The sequence below is a fragment of the Anas acuta genome, chromosome 18 (assembly GCF_963932015.1).
Source record: "Anas acuta chromosome 18, bAnaAcu1.1, whole genome shotgun sequence".
In the NCBI taxonomy this organism is placed as follows: domain Eukaryota; kingdom Metazoa; phylum Chordata; class Aves; order Anseriformes; family Anatidae; genus Anas; species Anas acuta.
Window position 1 is genome coordinate 6,740,850 of NC_088996.1, and position 22,132 is coordinate 6,762,981.

Sequence of the window (22,132 nt, forward strand, 5' to 3'; positions counted from 1 at the left end):
AGTCAGGTAGTGGTTTGATTCCCCGGGGAGGTGGTGGAGTCACTGTCCCTGGGGGCGTTTGAGGAAAGGTTGGACCTGGTGCTTCTGGACATGGTTTGGTGGGTGACATTGGTGGTAGGGGATGGTTGGACAGACGATCCTGGAGGGCTTTTCCAACCATAATGTTTCTATGCTCAGAGCGAGGGGCCTGAGTGTGAGTAACCCCCGGCTCGCAGCCCACCATGGGCACAATACATCCCAATCTCGTTCCCTGATGTTGGTCCCTAGGAAACTACAAATCCCAGCATGCCCTGCGCCGTCTTCGCTGGCCTGTCGAGGCCTGGCTGCTGTTAGTCCTACGGGCACTGTCCCGGCGGGTAGCGCGGTGGATGCCGGGAGCTGTAGTACCGAGGCGAGGACGGCTCTTTGAATACCCGACGTCTGGGCCGCTCTTCCGGGAGCACGGCGGAGATTCGCCCGGTCTCATCGCGAGACGAGCAGTATTTCAAACCGACCAATCAGGGCGTTGCTATGGCTCGAACTGGCCAATGGCAGAGCGGGGCAGCGGGAAATTTAAATCCCGCCCGGCGCGGCCTGGCGCAGTGGCAGCGTGCTGCGGGCGGCAGGAGGTAGTGGGGCCTGAGGCCGAGGTGCGGGGCAGGGCGGGGGGAGCAGCCTGCGGCCCTGAGGAGCCGGCTGTGGTGGCGTGCGGCAGGGACGCGGTGTGAGCTGCTCTGTCACAAGGGACCGCGCTCCGCGGATGTAGGGCCGGCCGGCATTTCTCTCTCGCTGGAGCTTCCTGGGGTTCTGTGTCGCTGCCTTTTCTGTGTTAAAGGGGTGGGGATGGGCTGAATGTCTGTGCGATATAGTGGTGGGGCGCAGTGGAAGTAGCGCTTTAAAGTAAGCAGATGTTGTCTATGGGAAAGAATATGCATCTTGCTCCCTAAAAACAATGATTCTGGTGTTTTTTGTCTGAAGGGGTTTTAAAAGGATATGTTTGCTAGCCTGTTATTAACGTTTGAAATTGCTGTAACAATTAAGCTTTTGAAGAGGCAGTTTGTTATGTTACTGGTATCTTTAAACAAGTTAGAGGTTAAAGTTTCTAGTATAAGCTAGTATCTCTTGGTCTTGGGCATTGATCCTAGCATTTTAACTTGCATTCTTGTGGAGTAAACTTGTGATGTTTACCTTTTACTCTGTTTTTAGACTTGTGTTTTAGTTTGTGCTTCTCGAAATCTAGCTGATAACCAAGATGTCTACTAACGAGAATGCCAATGCAGCAGCAGCTCGCTTGAACAGGTTCAAAAACAAAGGGAAAGATACCACAGTAAGTATTTTCATGTAGTAAGTATTTTAGTTAGACATTGCGTATCTAAGCAAGAGTTGAAAAAGCCAAGAACTTATGGTGAACGTATATTCTCCAGGAAATGAGGAGGCGGCGTATTGAAGTCAATGTAGAGCTGAGGAAAGCTAAGAAAGATGACCAGATGCTTAAAAGAAGAAATGTTAGCACTTTACCAGATGATGCCACTTCTCCCCTTCAGGAAAACAGGAACAACCAGGTAAGTAGGTCCCCAGAACAGATACACATGAAAGTTTTACATTGTACAATCAAGGAAGCCACACCAGTTTGAATCCCTTCTCACATGGGACATAACACAGCTACATATGCATTATCAACTTTAATGGACTACATTGTAGATCCCTTTTCAAGTAGCTTTTAAGTGTTCTCTGTGTTGATAGGCTACCTTTTAGGAGGGCTTAGGCAGCTGTGTTTAAACCTACTGTCTCTGTGTAACTGTGTGAAACAAAATGTTTTCAGCTGTTCAGATAACTGTAGATAAAGTTGTGGCTGAATTTTTTAGAGTATTGCGTAGGGGTATCGCTTCCATTAAAGCAAAGAGTTGTAAATTATGGCCTCTTCATAGTACTGTGTAAAGGCCTCTGTGGTCATGAAACTGCATGATCTCCTAGCAAAACACTCAAGGGACTTTTCTTGTACAGGTTTCAGCACACTGGTCTGTTGAAGAAATTGTCAAAGGAGTTAATAGCAATAACATGGAGCTTCAGCTACAGGCTACTCAAGCTGCCAGGTAAGGAGTTCAGAGGTAAATGATTCAGCTCTGTATGCCTAGGCAAGGACAAAGGCTTGGCTTATGATTAAATGCCTTCTTATGGCAGCAAATATGGCTCTTATCAGACAGTAGTTCAATAAACAGCTGAGTTGGCTTTATATAGAATGTTCAGTTGCATTTAATTTAGTCAGAATTTTATGGAAGCCATGTGGCTTTTGAATGTTTAGTGTGCTTGAACCCTTCCCTGAATAGTAGTTCTAGTGGTTTGGTGGTAGTAAAGTAAACAATAGTCAGTCTCAGAGTTCTAGGAGTAGTAGCAGTAAATGCCTTATATCAGAATAAGATATCTTCAAACTGTGTTAACATTTAACCACAATATTTGAATGCAACAATCTACATTACAATAATGTGGTCAACAGTGTGACCAGAATTCAAAATACGCCTAACTTCCTTTTACTCTGACTGCTAGAAGCAGCACTCTAGCACTACTCTTCTGTCTGCTGAGAAATATCTAGCAAGTCATATGTGTTATAATTCTTGTAGGGTCTACTTTACTTCTGTAGTCTGAACAGAACCACTCATAAGTGAAGACATGCCAAAACAATGTTAGAGGTTTAGGAATCTAGCATTCATGATGTCTAGGTTGGCTGAATTTTCTCTTGTATTGATTAAGGTCTTAATAGACCTCAATCCATTTCTTTTTTCTTTTAAGCATGGATTTCTTTAGAATGACTTAATGGAATCTGTTGTTTAGATCTCTGCACACAAAAATAATGCTTCCTCTTTGTTCCTCCTTAGGAAACTCCTTTCAAGAGAGAAGCAGCCCCCCATAGACAACATAATTCGGGCTGGTTTGATTCCAAAGTTTGTCTCCTTCTTGGGTAGAGCAGACTGTAGTCCTATTCAGTTTGAATCTGCCTGGGCACTTACCAACATTGCTTCGGGCACATCTGAACAAACAAAGGCAGTAGTAGATGGTGGGGCTATTCCAGCCTTTATATCACTACTGGCCTCTCCTCATACTCACATCAGTGAGCAAGCTGTGTGGGCATTAGGAAATATTGCAGGTATGTCAATATAATACACAACTTTCAAACCTAATCCCTTAGTAATGTCCTCCTATTAAAAATTATGTTATGTGTAGCATGCTGAGCTTGTTGGAACTCTAATCCTTTGTGAGTACAGATGTGCTCTGCCATGTAGAATATGCTATGGACAAGTCTTCAGACTTGGTTTAATCTCATGTATAGTCTGACAATCTGTGGGTTCTATTAAATGGACTGCTTTCATATTTCAATTCCTTTTTCAAATAGCTATATAAGCATGTTACAGCGTAGGACTGACCCTTATTTCACATTTCACTAGAGGTTTTTGACTCTGAGCTCTGCTCTCTCTGTTTACTGGAAGGAGATTGGAAGCAGAAGGCTCATGGCACATTGGCCATCACACCTACAACTACTTGCTTTGAAACATTGATATGAGTGTATTGTATTAGTAGCTAAGTATACTGAAGGTTCTCGTGCACCTGTCAGGATTGTTTGATCTGCCAGTGTTAGATTCTGTTCTTCAGAACAATATTATAACTACATTATTTTCACTGGTATTCTTACTAGCTGTAATATTATGTTTTGCAACAGCTGTGACTTGCAGAGAATATTGAATTTTCATGCAGAGAAGGTCAGCTCAATAAAATGCTTCTCTGACTAGAATTTCTTATAGCTTGTATTTAGAGGGGTGGCTTCTCTTTTTTTAAACTTGGTTATAAGGTATCCTTTGGGGAGAGCAATAGAATAATTCCATTAAATTTAGAAAATCCTTCAGTATTATAATGTAGAATACTAACAACCAATAATTATAATGGATTTGGGTTCCTTGTTATAGGAAAAGCTGTTTTTATGGTAGGGCTTACATATGTTTTCACAGATGTGCAAGTCCCTGCTTAGTTATAAACTTGTATGTTCTGTAGAGCTTTCCTTAAACTCTTTCCTTCAGAAATCAAATGTTGAACATCACTGGTTTGATTAGAGAAACACATGCTTGGTATAGGGCTTACCCATGGTAGTAGTCCTTTCCAACTCTTACTACTTTCTATCTAGCCATTAGGTAGAAATAGCATTCACAATATAACATGTAATGATTTTGTATGCACACATACTTCTATCCCTTAACTGGTTATTTTTCTTTCTTAGGGGATGGTTCTACCTATAGGGATTTGGTTATTAAATTTGGTGCAATTGAACCACTGCTGACTCTACTGGCTGTTCCTGATCTCTCTTCTCTGGCTGTAAGTTTATAGTATGACCCAAGTTACAGTTGCTAATAAGTAAAAGGGCTAAAGTAACTTAAACGGTTATTGATGGTTTATTTCAACTCTTGCAGTCTGGATATTTACGCAACGTTACCTGGACCCTCTCAAACTTGTGTCGTAATAAGAATCCTGCACCACCCATAGAAGCTATTGAGCAGATTCTTCCAACTCTTGTTCGACTCTTGCACCATGATGATCACGAGGTTTTAGCAGACACGTGCTGGGCGATCTCCTATCTAACAGATGGCTCCAATGACAGGATAGAAGTTGTTGTGAAAACTGGATTGGTGCCACAACTTGTAAAACTTCTGGGGTGTAGTGAACTGCCAATAGTGGTAAGCTATCAAGCCTGCAAACTGCCATTGCTTGACTGAACTCATGGAGAACACTAGTTAAAATAGTGTCCATGTAAGTGAAAGGTTCTTATGAGACAGCAATCTGATGTTTGTTCCAGGTTTTGTGTAGATGAGCCTTGAGCTTCTGTCTTGACTGAAGACCCTCCTAAATGAGGCATGGAGTACTGTCGATGGCTATCAAGCTTCTTTAAAACAATATATTTAGCACCCAGCCCAACATGATCATCTACCTACTTTAAAGCTTGGGCTTAACTCTATACTGTAGTTGGAAATTCACGTTCCAGGAATAGCATTTAGAAATGACTTCTGCACAGTAACTACAGTGAAACAAAACTATTGTACTTTGACAGAGCTTACGAAATAGCTTCCTTTTTAGCAGTTGTTTGTACATTGGTTTTGAAGGGGTGTGGTCTAAGGGTGCTTAATGTCTGCATATGTAATAGTTATGATAGTATATCCCACTTCTGACTGGAAGGCTAGAGCAGAGGAACTTCGATTATGGCTATATTTGTTGAAGCAAAGCATAGGTAACACCATTTTTAATTACTATTTTCACATCTGTTTCAGACTCCCTCTTTAAGAGCCATAGGAAATATTGTTACTGGTACTGATGAGCAGACCCAGATTGTTATCGATTCAGGAGCACTATCTGTCTTTCCAAGTCTCCTTTCTCATCATAAAAACAACATTCAGAAAGAAGCAGCATGGACAATGTCAAACATCACTGCAGGACGTCAAGACCAGATTCAGCGAGTTGTAGATCATGGTCTTGTGCCTTATCTCATTGGTATTCTGAGGAAGGTAAACAAAAAACATATTCTGTTAGTGCTCTCACCATTACTGTTACTGTCTGTGTTCACATATCCTGCCTTTACCTTTGTAGGGGGATTTCAAATCTCAAAAGGAAGCTGTGTGGGCTGTGACTAACTATACAAGTGGTGGAACGATTGACCAGGTCGTCTATCTCGTTCAGGCTGGTGTTGTTGAACCTCTCCTGAATCTTCTTTCTGCTAAAGACAGCAAGACTGTACTAGTAATTCTGGATGCTATTTCTAATATTTTCCTGGTATGTAGACGCAGTATACTTGATCACTGTCCAGATTGCTGCAATGGCTCTCTAGTAGCTAGTCCCATACATCTTTCCTGAGGTTATGCTTATCCCTTGCAGGCTGCTGAGAAGATTAATGAGACTGAAAAACTTTGCCTCATGATTGAGGAGTGTGGAGGTCTAGACAAAATTGAAGCTCTTCAGTCGCATGAAAACGAACAAGTGTACAAAGCCTCATCTACCCTCATTGAGAAATATTTCTCAGCAGAAGTAAGTCGCTGCAGGACAACTCTTCACTCTGATTTTGTATTCTGGCACTACCCTACTAGATTGAAATTCTACTGCTCTTTCAATTTTTTTTTCTTTTTCTTCTAGGAGGAGGAAGACCAAAATGTTGTACCAGAATCTACTGCTGCTAGTTACACTTTCCAAATTCAGGGCAATACTCCAAATACTTTCAACTTCTAGATGTTGCATACACTGTAACTATGTACAAGTTATTTGGCACACAAGTGTCTGCCATTTCTATGTCTTAATAGCCCCTCTTTGTTTTTTGTGACCTGTAGCACTTTGTCCAACTGAACCATACTTGAACAGTTCAAAACTGTACATATGTGAATTTTTAACTGTTAACTGTAAACCTCACTCTCTGAGATGCTTGTAAATACGTGTTCTTTTCTGATTTCTGTCTTTTACTGTCCCTGTCTTGCGTAAGAATGCAGGTAGGCAATATACGTTTCTCTCAAAGCATGAGCCGTTGCTCTGTAACTTTGCTCTGTGTAACCTCCTTATAAACTACTACACTCAAAACACTGAGTAGGCTTTTAAAAATTTGTCTCTAGTTCAATAAAGTGGTATCAATACATCAAATTGAGCTGTGTCAATTGCTCTCTTGAAAGGAAATTGCTATGGTAAATATCATTAATCAATATATAATGTGAAGAATATTGAGATTTGATTCTAAATGTTTTCAAACAGCTTGGTTATTTCAAGCTCTGAATTCTGTGTACAGTAGCCTTGTTTTACTAAAGAGCAAATGAATTGCTGCTTCTCTCCAGCTATCTTACAGAAATCTGGTTAGTTCTACCTTGTTTATAACAGAGTTAAAACTACCTCCTATATTTTGAAGAAATATGTTAAGGTTGTTATAATTTCTTAAAAGGATAGTCTTTTCTATACCTAGATTACCCTCACTCTCATACTGTTACCACAGACTTCTTTAGCAATGACTTAATTGGAGTGGTAGATATCAGTCGCACTTCCATTACTATTATACATGTTCAAAAGTGGTACCCTCCCTACCTGAAGACTGATATTCTACCTAGATAAGCTTGCTTCTACAAGTCTTTACTACCTGTGTTCTCATACATGTGATGTACTACCCAAAGAAGACAGTCCTTAATTATTGAACTAAACGCTTCTTACACTACAGAAATCAGGGAGCCGAACTTACAGTACACAACTCTTTCACATTTTCAAATTGTTTTAACTTACTATATTGGTAATTATCATAAGTGTTGATAAAGCCACTTACGTCTTATATACTCTTTGAAGGTAATGTACAGGACAATGGCTACTTGTAACATTCTTATCTATTTTTATGGTTAGAAGTATTTCCTATACAGCAATCACTTGTATGGTAATATTGGATTAGAACTCTGTAAGCGATGGTAGTTCCTTAGTGTAGCTCAGAAGGTGGCCATATATGCACATTGCTGTCACTGGTATGTCAACAAGGCCCAGCAACTTTTTCATCACAAAAGACATCTTGCAAAAATTACACTGTGCTGAACTGATTAATGTTTCTTCATACTTCTGGTTGCACTGTTAGTTGCTTTTCCTTAAAGCAAAATAAATCAAAAAAAAATGATAGAGCAGGTAAAAAGCTTTACTGTAGGAATTTTTAAGGCCGGTGAGTATTGTAATTCCATTGTATCTTTTGCTGAAGAAGTTGATGTCTCAGTGTTGCTTATCTCTTTGCCTATTTTTGAGAGAGAGAGAGTGGGGTGATGCTAAATGAGTACAAATTAAACATGCTTATGGCCTGTTCTTACTCCTGCCCATCTTCTGCACTAATGAAAGACTACACGAGAAGCTGTAGGGAGGGCAGTAGTGAAGCAGCATAATGCTGGACTGAAGGCAGAATGCATGTCTGGCATCATAGATGCTGCAACACCCTTAGGCTGTTGTTCCACTGTTACCATAGTGGTGGTACCCGTGAAAAGTGGACGGAACCATTGATCTTGCAGTGCTGAAGCCTTTAATGTTCTGGGGAAACACAACAAAAGACAACGAGCAGAAAGGGCTCTTACTACCTTGTAAAGCCTTGTTGTGTCCTTTGCTTTGTTGTTAAACCTCCAACTTCAACATGAAAATGTAAGCCACAAAATAGTCCGTAAAGAGTTGAAGAAATTAATCTATAGAAAAACAGTTATGCAAAGTCAGCATAAAGCCATTGATTATGCTTGTGGATTGTGAAATGTAATTCGGGATTCTGTAGTAATACTGAGATCCAATTCTGTAAAATAATGCATCTTCCGCTAGAGGGTGCTACAGACAGCATTGCAGTTTCTTCTTTGCTTCTAAGAGGTTGTGAAGTTTCATCCAGCGTGGGGCGCTCAGGTATGACACACCTGATTTTTCTCTTAAGAAAATACTGAGATAAAATCCCTCAGGCAACCTCTTGTAGTTACAGGAAACGACCATGTGCTAATTCCTGAGTATTTAACCAGACTAAATATTTAATGTAAGGCATAATCTTTTAAAAGTGTTATATCAGGTACTGTTACTTTAAAACATACAGCTTACTTTAATTGCTTTTTAGCATATATGAAGTCAAATTGACTTCTCTTTATGTAGAAAAGGAGATGAGAATTCAGAATGCTCGTTGAATAGTGTTATCTCTACTTTTCTTTCGTGATATACTGGTTTCAGAATTATTTAATATACTAAGTTAATAATAGAACACTGCAAATTCTTCTCTAGATGCCTGTCAGCTCAGTGGCTTAATAATTAACTTTCTGGGGATCAAGACTTCGTTTTTATCCAAGAAAAGTGTATTCAGCCTATCCACCAATAAGTCCTGCTCTTGGCAGTATGTGTTTCCACAAGCAACAAACTACAGTGATTATGAGTAAGTGACTGGGGTGAGTCACTCCCTTATTCTAAGAAAATGCAAACTATTTCTGAGGTTAGGCTCCTAGTCACCCATTAGGCTGCGTTTCTTGCTTTAAAAAATGGTAGGAGCAAAAGGCAAGAGGTACTTATTTGTACGTGTATGTTATCTAGCCAGATTTAAGAGCCAGCATTATTTATTTGGTAAATGCCTAATTCAGGGTAAGGGCTGGAATAAATGCCTGGTGGCCTATGTGCCAGTCTGCTGACTGCTGTGCTGAGAGCAACAGTAACAGACCCCTGCTGACATCAACTGGTCTTGAATGGAGTTGTTGCTAGCGCTATTTTATCTGTGGACTGGTGGCAGGATTTCAGTCCAAGATCCCAGAAAACATGGCCACTCCTGAAATTCTGATGCTAGGAAATTCTGCTTGTGGGATTGCTTCCACTTGCTGATTTCTAAGATGTGAGGCTCTGAAGGAAGAGCAGAGGCTTTGCGGTCCTGATTTTCAGTAGGGTGTCCATTCACATTCCAATAAAGTAAGAAGGGTTTAAAGCATGGAAAAGCCAGAAGTGTTTTAATTAGCTGAAATCTATTCTTCTTTTCCTGTGATTTAAACTAAAATATTCTCAAGTGAAGCTGCTTCTTGCTGCTCCATACAAAATAATTTACATTGCACAGAAATACGTGATAGTATATCAGCAAGAAGGAACAGCTTTAGGTTTCTGGGTAAAGGAATTCACTAACCAACAATATTTCACAGGTCTCTTCTGTTTTGCAGCAGAGCAAACTGTGATACAAGAAAGTTATCCACAGACATCCAGAAAGTAGCAAGTAGAATTAACCTGGAGCCTGGGAATCCTCATGTCCATTCCTCTAGTCAACCCATGGGACCTCTGGTTATAATTACCCTTTTGCTGAATATAGCTTTATCCCAGGAGTATTGAATCTCTTCTGTGATAAGGTAATGAAATAATATTTGAGAATAGGAATAAATCTTGGGAATGTATACAATTTGTGAAAAAGTACTGTTATTCAAAACAGAAGTAATTAATGAAGTTTAATTGTGACTGGTCATATATGGCCTAGAAAGGAAAACATTGACACTCTCACTTAAAACCTAATAGGAAACTCTTTAAGTCTTTTAAGTGTTAACTCTTTGGCCTGAGCAAAAAAAATTAAGCTCAACTCACCTTCAGAGGAAATAATGTTAGATATATAATGTTAGGAAACGTTTTAGAGAACTGTAAGAGGGAATTTAGGTGAGCCATCCTGAGGCTGGGAAGGGTGTACCTAACCCTCTTGCAGACTTCAGAAGAACATTCGACCTGCAAGTGTGTAACGGTGTTCACTGTGTTTGGAAAACACTTCCTTCTAACTGATCCATAACATGGCACTGATAGAAGTCAGGCAGGAGCTCTACATATAGATGGCTAAGAAAGAACTGATGTGCCTTCAGTTTCACAGCACTTCATGTGGAATAAGGGTCACTGGATTCCAGTCCTGTTTCTGACTTCAGAGCACTGTCTGTCTCAGACTGGCTCCAGGAAATGGACACTCTTCCGCTGAAGCCAGAATATTTCGTGGAAGAGCCATGGCCTGTTTCCAGGTTGCAGTTCACCCACTACCCTAGGGAGTGTCATTAGTGGGAGGAAAGTAAAGTTGGGATTTAAAGTGATGAGGAAAGGAGAGAAAAATTAAAGCAGGGTGGAGAAAAATCCTGTTAATTCTTACTAAGCAGAACGTGACCACATTAAAATGTTGTGCTTATCATTTAAACAAAACAATGGGCCACGTCCAGAAATGATGTATAAATCATACGTCAGGAAGGGAGTTTCAATTGACTGACACACTAAAGCAAAATCAAGGGCACTGATTTCACTGGGGAAGAGGTTGGATTACATCCCTGAGCGCAGTGAAAGAGTCAGTATACTAGGAAAGTGTTCTACTTTATTTCATATCTTTCTCAATTTGTATTGCAATACTAAATGAAAATTATGGAATCAGCTTTTGAACATGTTTTCTTATTTATATAAGTAGTGGAAAGCTGCTTGATTTGTTATCTGTAACAGATTGGATTGTGTACAGGTTCATGGTGGTAGAATAGTTACAATACCAGGAGTATGTAGCTATGCTCTGTGGGCATGTGGAAGAATGGATGTACAAAGTTATCAGAAAATCTTGAATAATCTCCAAGGAACATTTCCATCATCCAAATCACTTCATTTTTACCCACTATATGAAACAGATGTAAAAATAGCTCTTTCATCAGTGGATTGCTACACATATTTGGGCTGCAGAGGTTCAGTTCTGTTCAAAGCAATACTGTGAAATCATTTGCAGAATGTTGCTGTTAATCAGAAGCAGCAATTTAGTGTTACGTATCCTTCTCTCTTTCCACCCCCAACTCCCCTTCCCAATTCTGAGCAGGAAACGACACTTGGACGCAGCTCAGCATACTGACTTTCTGGATAGACTCTCTAGGAATGAGGAGGGACTTGAATTCTCTCCATATGTCATTTCCTTTCCCCTAATGGCTAAAAAAATAACATTGTTGTAGTCTGTATAGTTTACAATAGAGAGCACATTACCAATATAAAAAAATAAAGGAGCGGGGTGTGTGACAGGACATCCACATTCCATTTCTTAAAAACCACTTTGCAAAATTCATCGTGAATTAACCAGAAATCTTTCCTCTCTGTGTAGAAAAATTGTTTTGTATAGGTCCTAAAACTGAAGCTATTACCCCGTCTGTGCATAAGTGCATATCAACACCTGCAGACTGCGGCCAGACATGGATTATAAAAGGAAAACGTAAGCAGAAGCGGGATGGCAGAAAGTATGCAAGATTTAAATTAAGCCAGAAAGGAGAAACAGAGGTGTTTGAGGAAGACTGGTGATGGGGATCTAATCATTTCCAATAAAACCTATTTTAATAACAAATAATCCTGGAATTAACTTAAGAAAAATTAGATTGGCCCACTCCTACAACCATCTTTTGTCCAGACTACCTTTAAAAACTTTTCAGTATAACCAATAGCATATGCAAATAACTTAAACTGCTGCAAAATACAAAATTTGATCTGTTGTATTGCACAGTGGATTTGCAGCTGTCAACAGAATTCAGCGTGCCATAGTTACAAACAAAAAAAAATAGTAAAAAAAAAAAAAAAAAAACATTCTAACTAAACGGAAAGCTTACTTCCTCATAGCCAACTGACTGTGGATTAGACTCAAATTGGAACATAATGTTTTCTAGCAATGTATTCCAAATGCTTGTTAAATTTGTAGCAACCAAACTGTGCAACGTGCTTTACCGAATAAATGAGATATAGCATTCACTCAAAAATAAATAAATTTGTAGTCAGTGAATGCATATATAAGCGTTTAGGGGCTAGATACATCACTTTGCAGGATGATTACACCTGATTGCAGAAGCAAGATCTCACATTTTATTAGACAAGTTACCTAGCTAGACACGTTGGCCCTGAATGCTACTGCTAAAAATAAAAGCAAAAACAAACAAACAAACAAACAAAAAGCCACCATTCTGCCAGTTCTATTTTAAAGGCTTTCAAGAGTGGAATAAAAGAACAATTCAAGACACATGTCAACAGGTTTTGGTTACTTTTAGCACTTCACTAGGCCTACTAACCTACTTAAATATGTGGGCTGTTCTTATATAGCTTGCAACCTTGCTTTATTATTTTTCAGATTAAATCATTTTGTTGATAAAGGTCTACAAACTTGTTAATGTAAGACAAAGGGGAATGCTTTCAGTGCTTCGAAAGCTGGTTAGCCTAGGTTCTTTGCAGTAATTCAGAAAACTGTATGACTGTATGCATTACACACCCTTTAGGACAGCTCATTCTGGTTGCTTACCCAGGGCAGAAAATAATAATCTTGTGGGGTTAAGGCTTTGTTAGCTATTTTTGTTGTTGAACCTTGCAGATTCAATAACCTGTAGAAGTACATAATATTGTTATAGTTTGATAGCTCTCCTGGAATGAAACTCATTTCTTGAATGAAAATGTTTGGAAGTAACTTGTATGAGACACATGGAAAAACTTCCACTTTGTTGAAGAAACACAGAAAATCAGAACTATAATGTGAGGGCTGTTTTGTTTAAATGATTTACGCTGCCCCAGGATGCTTGCTTTCTCTGCCAACATTAGATAGACAGAGAAGTCTGTTGCTAGCATCGTTGCCTATTCCTATCAGTATTTGTGTCTCCACAAGAGATTGGAATGGGATAAATTGGCCCTCTTGAAACCTCATTTTAACCCCTGACATGTATGCAATTTTGTAAAGCCAGAAACATGGGTTTTTAATACCTGAATATCTAGATAAGTAATGATGGGCAATGAGAACAAGCTAATTACGCCAAAGTATTATGGCTTATCAGATAATGTTCTAGAAGTTTGGGGGTCAGGAAAGCATCTCTTCTTTCCTTGGCTGCATGGACAGAAGGTACATCATAGAACACTTTTTTACTTCTTCGAAGGCATTTTATACTGGCTGTGGCACAAGCCTGATGTTAACTAGGCTAAGAGAGAGATTTAATGTGGCGGCTACCTTCCAACGTATCACTGTTGATCAGTGGTGTCTAAGGGGTGAATTTGTAGAAGCAGAACTGAGTCAGCTTTTGGCATTGCTGTCAGTGGCACCCTGCTCTCGGCATCAGCATAATTAAGACTTGGAGAGACTTACAATATAGGAGATTTTACTGCTCATCTTTTGCAGACAACAGAATTATTGTTTCAAATTGATGCTGGGCCACGAGGGATAGGAAAGATTAGAGAAGGCCTGGTATTCCTTTAGTGGCTAAATAATATGGGTTGGTTGAAAACAGTGCTTTATGTCAACTGTTTTAAATAGTTTGGGCTGACAGTCTTCCTAATAACACTTCATTTGTCTAAGCTGCATACCACTGGGACAAATACACAGTGTCAAGTTGAATCAGACTATATCTAGAGACAGATGTTGTAGTACGGTAGTAAATTCTTGATACATGTCACTCAGAGGAGATTGCTTCTAACTGTCTTATTCAGGAAGGTCTTTTATGAACCTATTTATATTAGCCAAATAAATCCAAGGATAAAATTTACAAAGCAACATGAGAAAGTCCTGCAGAGTAATTGCATGATGGAACATGCAATTCTTCAGGGAAACCTTAGTAATTAGTTGGAATACTTAGCACATAGCTCTCAAGGCACTTGACAAAGCTAGCCTTCAAAGAGTCCAGCAAAGGCATTGTGTTATCAACAGTATTTCATGGATAAATAAGGTGAAATCAAGCAAAAATTGTCTTTTTTTTTTGGGGGGGGGGGGGGGGGGGGGAGGGGGGGGCAGGGAGGAGGAATTTTTTTTTTTTTTCAGACATAGACCCTTTAGGCCCAGGTCATTGAAGACCTAGTTTGTACTTTGAGTTGGCACTCCTGCTGATATTGAAGGTAAGACAAATGAGGGAAAATCTTTAGGCCTAAGATATTTCACTATGCTTAAAGACTGTGAAATTAGGCTCTGCCCTTTGTGCTGGGCTGCTAAAAATGCTGTGTGAAGTCTGTCATTGGGTCAATGCAGGTTCAACAACAGGGAATGGTGTTGATCTGAGTTAGACAACAGTGCTGGAGATAGAACACTAGTGTAAATTAGAACAAACCCCATTTAATTTCTAGTCATTTGCCCAAGCACCATAACATGGTTTCTCACTTTAAATGAACAATGGACTTACCTCTTTCAGAAAGTGAATTTTAGACTCTGGCTAGTAATAGTAATAGAGTATAATGCAGTACCTCTATTTATGATATGTTAATACCTGTCTTTAAAATCTGTTTGTTTTTTTTCTTCTTTTTCATCTAAAGTCACATTAGGATAGTGCTATCCTGTGGGACCATGATGAGGAGGAAATAACATGGCTAAAGAAGTGCATGGAATATCTGTGCATCAGTTACTAATCTGCTCTGGATGGATGGATTTAGAAGTTATCTTAGTGACTAACCACTGGAAAATCCTGTGATATGGGAGCTCATGAATTTTTTTGTAGCCACAGCTGCAGTCATTTCCCTTCAGAGACACATCATTTCCCCAAGACACATCCTGTCTCAGAGGACTATGGTGTCTGCTGCTCCCAGCTTCTGCCCCCTTTTTCAGTAGCCAGCATATGGGTGGAGATTTCCTTCCTAGTTTCTTCTCCTGAAAAGTTTCATCTCAAGCTCCAGATTGAGAAATGGATTGAATCTTGACCTCTTGCATAAACATTGTCTCTGTATGCCAAAGGGAATCTTAGTGAGAACCAGAGCCTCTGTCCAGACATGTTTCTTCATCATATAACTCTGATAGGTATGTCTTCCATGGCTGGCTTAACTCTCTTTGTCTCTGAGCAGTAACGATATCAGAATTAAACCAGGTATTTAAGCATGTGCATTTGAATACTTGAATGTAGTTTATTCAGTTCACCAACAACCAAAGCAATGCAGTCTGATAGTTATGATCTGCAAATGATAATAAGTAGTTTTGTACAAAATTAAAGTATTGATTGTTAGTTTTCTCTTCCTGAAATGCACAAGCATTTTATATGTAACTTCAGTAGAGTTTGATCTTTTCATACAGGATAGCAACAGGGAAGGTAACAAAAAGGCTCACAATGGACAGAATTCCGTTTAGGAACAAGACAAAAATGCAATGGATCTGCAGTGAATCTAGGAAGTAGGTTTGCTATTTTAACATGTCATGAATGGATTAGAGAAGGATTAAAAGAAAAAAACTGTGCTAGAAAGGCAGACAAGGGGAATGGTGCCCATTGCAGTCAAATATGTTGATGAAGGAGGTCAAGGCTGAGAGAGATCACAGAAAGCAGTGTTCTAGGTGGCATTGGGAAGTCATCACCTGCAAAATCAGTGAGGAGGAGAAAGATTCTGCAAGTCAGTTCTGCAAAATCAAGATATCTTTTTTTTTTCATTATCTTTCAGACAATGAAGCAATATGGGGTCCAAACGCATCCTCTTCGGAGATTCTCACAGTAGCTGTGATATCCACTCTGATCACTTACACTCATTGTTCTCTTACTGCACGTTTCAGGACAGTAAGTATTTTGCTTATACTTAAGGAAACAACTTGTTTAGGTCATTGTTCTTTCGAAAAACAGTTTGCCCAGATTCCAGTTTTCACAAAAAAGTTGGAGTCTGAGCTTTGTTATTATAAATTTAGAGTTACTAATGACTGGATTTTACTGAGAGTGTATTGGGACATCAACTTAGATACAGCCTACTTGTTATTAGGCACAGTATTTAGACTGCAAGGGAAAGTTCCTCCTTTGAAGACACTTGCTATTAATTGTGGAAATTGGTTTGGGACAGACAGAACAAGCTAGTGAAGGTTACAATACAATGTCAGGCAAACACATTAGTCTTTAAAATCATGTTTTGCATTAAGATGAATGGAATTGCTTTGAAAGGGAATTAGTTATTCAGGTAAATTGGAGAAGAGGCAGGCTGGTAGTATAAATGTTAACTGTTTTTCAAAATTTCTCTTTTTTTTTTTTTTTTTGATAATATTAATAAACCCTTAGTGAAAATAAAAAAAGTAAATAAATATATTTAAAAAAAAAGTAAATTATTAACGGTCTAAGAAAGGAAACAGTCTTGTATAAGTATTTCAAACTTTTTTCTTCAAGTGAAATTGGACTGGATAAATCTTAATGGGGTTGCCTAGGTATATATTGCTATAACACTTTTCCACTCAGAATTACACCATTAGGTGGCAAAAATATGCATTTAGCATTAACGATTGCACTTACAATTTAAATGCAATGGAGAGAAAAAGCAAACAGGGGTATAATTCTCTTGTAATCAGCTGTCCATAACTCCATGATCTGTAGTGGTGGTGTCTCCAATTCAACCACAACATTGGGATATTGAGTAAAGGAAGAGCTAGTAGGAAGAAATACAATCCAGAAAATTTTAAATGGTTTCATTTTTCAAAATCAACTGAGGAAAATACTGTTTTAACCTTTCAATTTACTCAGAAAAGCTTAACAATAGTGGCAGAATTCTTGCTTTCTTGATATCATCACAGAGGCTGGGGAAGAATGTAGTGTAACACCAGCCAGCTCTCATTACTGCTAAAGGAATGTGGTGTGATTAAACCTCTATACTGAAAGAAATGGAATGTAATTCTTACATGTTCTTTTGCTTTGAACATATGCCGAGGAATGAGTTTCCAGTGTGCTCTTCCATTTCTAAAGATGCAGAGGACCTCACCTCCAAAAGATTAACAACTATCCTCTTCTGAAAATGAGCACTATTTGGTTAAAGACATTTGTTCACATTTTCCAGTGTCCAAAACCACTGAATCCTTTGAGAACTATCTGTGAATGCAAAGCCTTCATTTTCTTCCTCCTGGGAAATTCAAGAATCAAGGCCCCTTTTTGTGCAGCCATAGAACAAAAGATTTTGTATTTCTACATATTCAAAAATTTCACTAATACCAACTGTTAAATTTGTCCTTCTGAAGTCCTCTACAATGCTGTCAGAGTCCTGTAGATGTCTGAGCTCACCCTCTCTCTGTACACCGTCTCCAGTGTGTACGCAGACTCCAACTGTGTCTCAGTTGCTAACTTCTGGCTGAAGAAAACTAGATGGGACTTCCTCCCGAGTCCAGCAGCAAGGCTGACATCCAAAAAGTGAGCTGTGGGGTGATGCAAGGCACTCCCTTCCCTCTGGATCTGAGCTAGCTACCTCATCTTGAAAGGATTTGTTGCTCAATGATATCAAGTTAGAGTGAAACACAGATCACTTGTCAGCAGTTAATGATGATATTTACTTGCTTACCTCACAAGATCAGCAGTATTAGGTGTGAAACCCCTTCTCACTCTTGAAATGGAACTACAGAAACACAACATTTACTGTAACCCATTGGCTTATAAAACCTAAAGCTAGATCAGTGAGATATCTGTTCCATTAATCTGAGAATATTTTGAGAACTTGGGGGATAGCACTGGCACAAGAAACTCTCTGGATCGTAACATTCATGTGGAATTTTTTTGTTGGAAAAGTAGCACTTTCAATCATCAGGTGCTGTCAGTATCTTTGGTCTCCTACATTCCCTGCAGTTCTTGGCACTTTGCAAGGCTCCCTGACCTCTCTTTGCTGCAGATCTTGCACAGATCCTTCACTGAGCTGCTTGTCTTAAATTCTGCTGCTTGGCAATCCTACTCAGTGAAGGGGAGCAATGAATAAAAATGTCGATTTCCCTAAAGAAAATTGTGAGACATCATGGGACAGAAACATCTGTAGAACATCCAGGGTACAGACATTGTAATGCTTGCACAAAGCCAGAAGGGAAGAAAAGAGCATTTTGCATCTGGTGCATTTGTCTATCCAAGTGCAACATAATCTAGGTCATTTCTACAAACTTTAGTCAAGAAAGGACATAGTCCTGACCTAAATGGGATGTGCATTGTCTGTGAGATGCTAATGAGAGATAAAGCCCCCTATTAAATACATACCTACTGAACAGGGCTTTCTTAGGTGTCACTGATGCATTTTGGATATATCAGTAAATAGTCTCAAGTCATGTAGTTTTATTTAAAAAATAAATAAGTATAATCAAATACTACATCTTTGTGTGCATGGCAGTAACAGTAATCTTGCAGCCACTGCATTCTGTATAGTGACCCAAATGCATGAATTCTCAATTAATGCTCTAACACTCGCAATATATCACAGGATTTTCATTTAAAGGCCTGTTCAAAAATAATTGAAAAATGTATAGTTCAGCAAGTTGCTTTCTGAAAAACTAGGAAACTTCATTAAAAAACACTTTTAATGAAAGCAATAAAATGTCCAAATATTTACTAAGCAATGAAACACTTTATTTAATCCCAATAGTTGTTTTTTAAATATTAGCATTGCAATGAATGTCTGACACACTAGCTATCCTTTAGAAAAAGGTCACGTAGCAAGAGTACTATATTTAACATAACCTGAAATACTTTTGTCAAATCATATCAGAATTGTTGAATGCTACGTTGAATGCAGAGTGCATCGCAAGACCCCAGAAACAAATAACCATCACATTAGGAAAACATAGAGTAACCTAGAAAGATGGTAAGCATGTGAAAAGTAGCTTTGTATTTTGTTTTTCTATTCAGTTCAGCAGTGGCCAGGTAATGTTGCAATATTTGCAAGCCATCAGCCATTTGCTTTATATAGGTGGTTTTGGAAATGGATAATGACCTGGCTATGTGAATTTACAGCAGACTGAAACTTTAATTATATGACCTTCAATTATTAAGGCTGATTTTTCTTCTTCCTTTTTTTTTTTTTTCTTTTTTTAATGCAAGAATCAGGACACCTGGAATGTCTTTGAGGTACATGTGAATTTATGTAACTATGATAAAGCAGCTTTTAACTGTTTCAGTGCAGCATATAAACCATAGAATCAGCAGGTATATTGTGTCTGTGTTTTGTAGTAAATAAAGGTTAGACTTGTTTCAAATTCTCTTTGTTTGAAATACTGGGTAAGCAATGAATCAGGGCATTATCTCTTGTGCTCTAGCTATACTGTAAAGAAAGATTCTTTACTAACACTTGCTATCTTTATACTCAACAGGCTATTGCACAGGAAACAGACATAATCCTGGCTGCGGAAGAGGCTCAATCCCAGGACTTCTCCATTCCCAGGTGAAGTGACATCAGAGCAGTGGTGCTACTGCAACAGAACGCATTGAAAATTCCCACCTAGAAGAACCTGGTTCTTAAGAAACGCTTTGGGAGGAAGGAGATGTGAGTCTACACATACCCAGTGTGGGGAGGGGACACGTTCTCATTTTAAGGGGGAGAACTTTGAGAATCATATCCCACTTTCAAGGCCTTCAGTGGGAAAAACAAAACAAAACAAAACAAAACAAACAAAACAAAAAAACAGTTCCTGCTCCCAGATTTGATTTAATGAGGCCCAAGACCTGAGCTCAGTCAAGACAGGACAACTCTAGACATGCTAGTTCAGTTCTGCATTGTGTATAACTCCAGAAGGTAAACCTTCTGGGCCATGCAGAATCTACATTATAAACTTTATGAAACATATGACCTATGAAGCATAGGTCATCTTTTCATCCCATGTCTAGATCGTGTTTCATAGCTTGGATCCTAATCTATGACTACCTGTATGATAATACTTTACAGGTTGCCTCAGCAGGAAGAAGCCAGTACAATGACAGGACCAAATGAGTTGCAGCAAACGTATAGAATATTAGTAAGGTAGTTAGTAAAACATAGGTGTGTGGTTTATTAGTACAGTTTTCTAAGTTATACTACTGTGGCAACCTTCACAGCTTTTCTGGGAGCTTTTCCCAGCCTTCAGAGGCCCCTTTGGCACTTGTGCTGGGCACTACAGAAAGCCACCTGAGACTCAGTGCAGCGTGGTGCTCACAGGAGGTGCATGCAGGGTTGGGAAGACCTGGAAGGAGTCACTTTTCCTCCAGGCTGAGAGCTCAATTAGGCCACACAGTGTGAATGTAAGGCCTTTTGTTGACGATGTTCAGTTTTGAGAATGGCAATTAACTGCTAATTTTGAAGAAGCACAGATAACGAGTGAATCAGTCCAAAGTTTACAGTTTCCAGGGCCAGCCTGTGCCACCCTCCCTGCGCAAAGTACTGCCCCAGACCACAAGCGCTCCCGAACGTGGCTGTACCTGTTTCAGTCCGGCTTGCAACTCACACCCGTACGCTCGTTTCCCATTTGTACCTTTGACTCTCCTGGCCCAACCCCCCCGCAACTTCATTATCAACTTCCTCCTCTTTTATTTTTTCTCTTTTTTTTTTTTTTCTTTTTTTTTCCCTTCTCCTTTCAGGCCGTGCCAATCCACCCGCTCCCCCCCTGCCGCCCCCAGCTCTCCCAGGAGCAGCGGGCAGCCCCCAGCGCTCCGCTCACGGCCGGGCCCCGACGAGGAGAGCGGGAGCCGGGAGCGACAACCCCGGGCTGCCGGCGGCCTCCCCCCCGAGGGCAGGGCAGGGCAGGGCAGGCCGAGGGGAGGGAGGGAAGGCGGCCGTCTGTCCGTCCGTCTGTCCGTCTATCGGTCGTGCGGCTCCGTCCCCGGCTTTGTTGTGCTCGCCGCCCGGGCTGCGGGCTAGGGGGCGGGGAAGGGAAGGGAAAGGAAGGGAAGGGAAGAGAAGGGAAAGGAAGGGAAGGCGGCCGCGTCTCCTCCTCCTCGGCGCCGGCCCCGCTCATGGCGACGCTGGGCACATCCGGGCTTCTCCTCCTCCTCCTCCTCCTCCGGCGGCCGCCGCTGCCCTGAGCGCCCAGCCCGACTCCATTAGCGCGTCCCCTCCCCCCGGCCCCCGTCCCGGCCCCAGAGGCAGGGGCAGCCCCGGGCCGGGCAGCGCCGAGCCCGAGCCGCGGCCGGGGCCATGTCCAACCCGGGGGCCCGGAGGAACGGGCCCGTCAAGCTGCGACTGACAGGTGAGGCTGAGCGCCGCGCCGGGGAGCCCCGGCCGGGCCTGCCGCCGCCAGGGCCGAGCTGGGCCGGGGGGGAGCGGGAGGGACGGAGCGGGACGGAGCCGGGGGCTCGGGGCTCGGGCCGCGGGGAGGAGAAGCCCGCGGTCCCCGGAGAGCGGCCGGGGAGCGGGCGGCGGGGAGCTCCCTCCCTCCCTCCATGTGTATTTGAGGTTGAACCTGGGGTTGGAGGAGTCTCAGGCCTCAGGAGGAGAAGGTTGGGGGGTGGGGGGGGAAGAAGGGGGACAATTAAAAGAAAGAAAAGGAATGAAAAAAAAGAAGTGAGCTCTTCCTTCTCCTTCCACCCTCTCCTCCCACTGCCCCGCACCGCGGGGTCCGCGCCTCGGCACCGAAAAGTCTCGGCGGGGCCGGGGCGAGGGGAAGCCGGGGGCTGCCCGGGGCTCCCCCGAGCGGGAGAGCCGGGGCTGGGGGAAACTTCGAGGCAGCGGGCAGCTGAGCCTGCTTCCCGGCTAACCCCGCTTTCTTTTTATTTTATTCCCCCCCCCCTTCGTCTTCTCAGTGCGAACTTGAAAGAAACTGTCACACGCTTTGTTTTGATCTCTTTGTTTGTTTATTTTTTTTCAAGCCAACTTCCTTAGTTGAGATTGTGTACAGTTCGTTTGATATAGTGCCTTATGGGGCCAGCCCTATTTCAGAAGCCGTCTAATAGTCACTTGACCTCTAATATTTGAAAATATCATAAAAACTGCTCATCTACGTGGTCGGAAGAAAAATAAGTTATTTCTATGTACTTAA

General features: G+C 41.0%; 2 protein-coding genes and 2 long non-coding RNA genes across 8 annotated transcripts in view; 3 read left to right on the forward strand and 1 right to left on the reverse strand.

Moving 5' to 3' along the window:
• The first annotated feature begins 471 nt into the window (after positions 1 to 471).
• KPNA2 (karyopherin subunit alpha 2) lies at positions 472 to 6,636 on the forward strand. 3 transcript variants are annotated; one of them, XM_068654932.1, is made up of 11 exons: positions 472 to 608; positions 1,186 to 1,306; positions 1,404 to 1,541; positions 1,984 to 2,072; positions 2,853 to 3,121; positions 4,244 to 4,338; positions 4,434 to 4,697; positions 5,286 to 5,519; positions 5,602 to 5,784; positions 5,887 to 6,036; positions 6,142 to 6,636. In XM_068654932.1, exons 2-11 carry the CDS (start codon positions 1,232 to 1,234, stop codon positions 6,232 to 6,234), a joined length of 1,590 nt encoding a protein of 529 aa, XP_068511033.1. In that variant the 5' UTR covers positions 472 to 608; positions 1,186 to 1,231; the 3' UTR covers positions 6,235 to 6,636. The 3 variants fall into 3 exon arrangements, with proteins under 3 accessions (XP_068511033.1, XP_068511034.1, XP_068511035.1); XM_068654933.1 differs by having other exon boundaries at positions 560 to 629; XM_068654934.1 differs by lacking the exon at positions 472 to 608 and adding an exon at positions 759 to 783.
• An 8,370-nt stretch (positions 6,637 to 15,006) lies between these two features.
• On the forward strand, positions 15,007 to 15,978 carry LOC137841768 (uncharacterized). The gene is made up of 3 exons (XR_011088729.1): positions 15,007 to 15,223; positions 15,494 to 15,589; positions 15,853 to 15,978. It is a non-coding gene; the product is annotated as an uncharacterized lncRNA (long non-coding RNA).
• Positions 15,307 to 20,709, reverse strand: LOC137841766 (uncharacterized). 3 transcript variants are annotated; one of them, XR_011088727.1, is made up of 3 exons: positions 20,577 to 20,709; positions 16,680 to 16,812; positions 15,307 to 15,769 (listed from the first exon to the last, which is right to left on the reverse strand). It is a non-coding gene; the product is annotated as an uncharacterized lncRNA (long non-coding RNA). The 3 variants fall into 3 exon arrangements; XR_011088726.1 differs by having other exon boundaries at positions 17,374 to 20,709; XR_011088725.1 differs by having other exon boundaries at positions 17,063 to 20,709.
• Positions 20,710 to 20,947: 238 nt separating this feature from the next.
• The window catches only part of SMURF2 (SMAD specific E3 ubiquitin protein ligase 2), a 65,337-nt gene continuing 64,152 nt past the window's right edge, over positions 20,948 to 22,132 (forward strand). The window contains exon 1 of the mRNA XM_068655045.1: positions 20,948 to 21,343. Within this exon, the coding sequence (XP_068511146.1) occupies positions 21,292 to 21,343 (52 nt within the window). The 5' untranslated portion in view covers positions 20,948 to 21,291. The remainder of the gene's footprint in view (positions 21,344 to 22,132) is intronic.

What these genes read in the sequence shown, in the direction of transcription:
- KPNA2 (XM_068654932.1), top strand. Translation starts at nt 1,232, where the DNA reads ATGTCTACTAACGAGAATGCCAATGCAGCAGCAGCTCGCTTGAACAGG. An exon ending in ACAAAGGGAAAGATACCACA is followed by an intron (nt 1,307 to 1,403) that starts GTAAGTATTTTC and finishes TATATTCTCCAG; the next exon opens with GAAATGAGGAGGCGGCGTAT. An exon ending in CTGATCTCTCTTCTCTGGCT is followed by an intron (nt 4,339 to 4,433) that starts GTAAGTTTATAG and finishes CAACTCTTGCAG; the next exon opens with TCTGGATATTTACGCAACGT.